At 60.8% G+C, this 1,422-nt stretch overlaps 1 protein-coding gene across 3 annotated transcripts in view; it reads right to left on the reverse strand.

The window, feature by feature from the left end:
* The window catches only part of EGR2 (early growth response 2), a 6,507-nt gene that overhangs the window by 1,870 nt on the left and 3,215 nt on the right, over positions 1 to 1,422 (reverse strand). For all 3 annotated transcript variants that reach the window (XM_006759381.2, XM_006759380.2, XM_015561090.1), the window contains one exon: positions 1 to 733. In XM_006759381.2, coding sequence (XP_006759444.1) covers positions 1 to 733 — 733 coding nt within the window. The remainder of the gene's footprint in view (positions 734 to 1,422) is intronic.

The following is a 1,422-nucleotide window of genomic DNA, read 5'->3' on the forward strand; positions in this document are numbered from 1 at the left end:
GCGGCCCAGCTGCTGCCAGGCAGCCGGGGTCCCTCGCTGCCTCCACTGGCCCCTGGCCCTGTGGCCCCAACACTGGGGCCCCCCAGAGTAAAGTTGCGGATAGTGGAGAGTGGAGTGAGCGGAGGGGGGACTCGCAGGGAGTCCAGGGGACAGGGAAAGGGCTTGCGGTCTGGGCCAGCTGTACCGTGTAGGTCTCTCTGGCACTGCGATGGGAAAAATCCAGGGTAATCTGGGATCATGGGGAAGAGACCTGGGTCCGTGGTCGGCTTGGGGGATGGGTAGGAAGGAGGCGGTGGGTAGCCCAGAGAGGAGGAGGTGGAGGTGGTGCTTGGGGACAGGAACGCTGAGGGGTCCTGGTAGAGTTCTCCTGCGCAGCCAGAATAAGGAGGAGGTGGCGGCGGTGGAGAGTAGAGGTGGTCCAGGTCAGGCTGGGTCTGGGACATGGTGCACACACCCAGGGGTCCTGTGGCCAGTGGGTTGGGGGAGGCAGAGGTGACGCTGGATGAGGCTGTAGTCGAAGCTGGGGAGGCGACCCCTTGCAGGATGCCGGCACTCACAATATTGATGATGCCTTCTGGGTAGCAACTGGCACCAGCGTACTGGGGGTCAATGGAGAACTTGCCCATGTAAGTGAAGGTCTGGTTTCGGGGTGCAGAGACGGGAGCAAAGCTGCTGTGATATGGGAGATCCAAGGACCTCTTCTCTCCAGTCATGTCAATGTTGATCATGCCATCTGGGGAGAAGGAAGAATGGAGGTGGAGTGGTGAGAACCGCAGCCAAGAATCCCTTCTCACCCCCTCTCACACGGGTCCATAGGATCCTGGCACTTTAGAGTTGGGTAGGGAAATTGCTACCCAGAGACCCACTGTGGCAGTCAGTACAGTCTGGGACTCAAACTACCTCCAGGAAAGCAGGATGGCCTACTCTCAAGTCTGTGTGTATGTACACACCCCCCCCCCCCCCACACACACACAGCCATCTGTGGCTCTAGTCCACAATAAAAACACCCAATAATAGCAACATTAAAAAGTCCTCATCTGCCTGAAACGCCTCTCCCTCTCCTTTGCTTGGGGATCCCACGGCTGCGGCGCCGGGCAGACACCACCCAGACGACAGATCCCAGCCAGTGCCGCAAAGTTGCAAGCCCTGGAGGGGAGCCCAAGAAAGGGGTCCGTGATTTCCCGGCTGCTCCCCATCTCTGGCGCCTTCCCTCCCTCCCTTTCCTGCTGCGCTTCTGCGGAAGGCTGCCGTAGGGAATCCGGCGCGGCGGTGGAAGGAGTTCATAGCTTTCCTTTCCCTTCCAACCTTGCCCCACACCCGCACGTCCCCGGCCCAGCCCAAACCAGTGGCGGGGCTTCGAGAAAGGCGCGGGGGCCGCGGGACACCACTTCTCTCCGCATCGCCAAGAAAGCCAGCGGCACC

The sequence above is a fragment of the Myotis davidii genome, unplaced genomic scaffold (genome assembly GCF_000327345.1).
Source record: "Myotis davidii unplaced genomic scaffold, ASM32734v1 scaffold655, whole genome shotgun sequence".
Lineage (NCBI taxonomy): Eukaryota > Metazoa > Chordata > Mammalia > Chiroptera > Vespertilionidae > Myotis > Myotis davidii.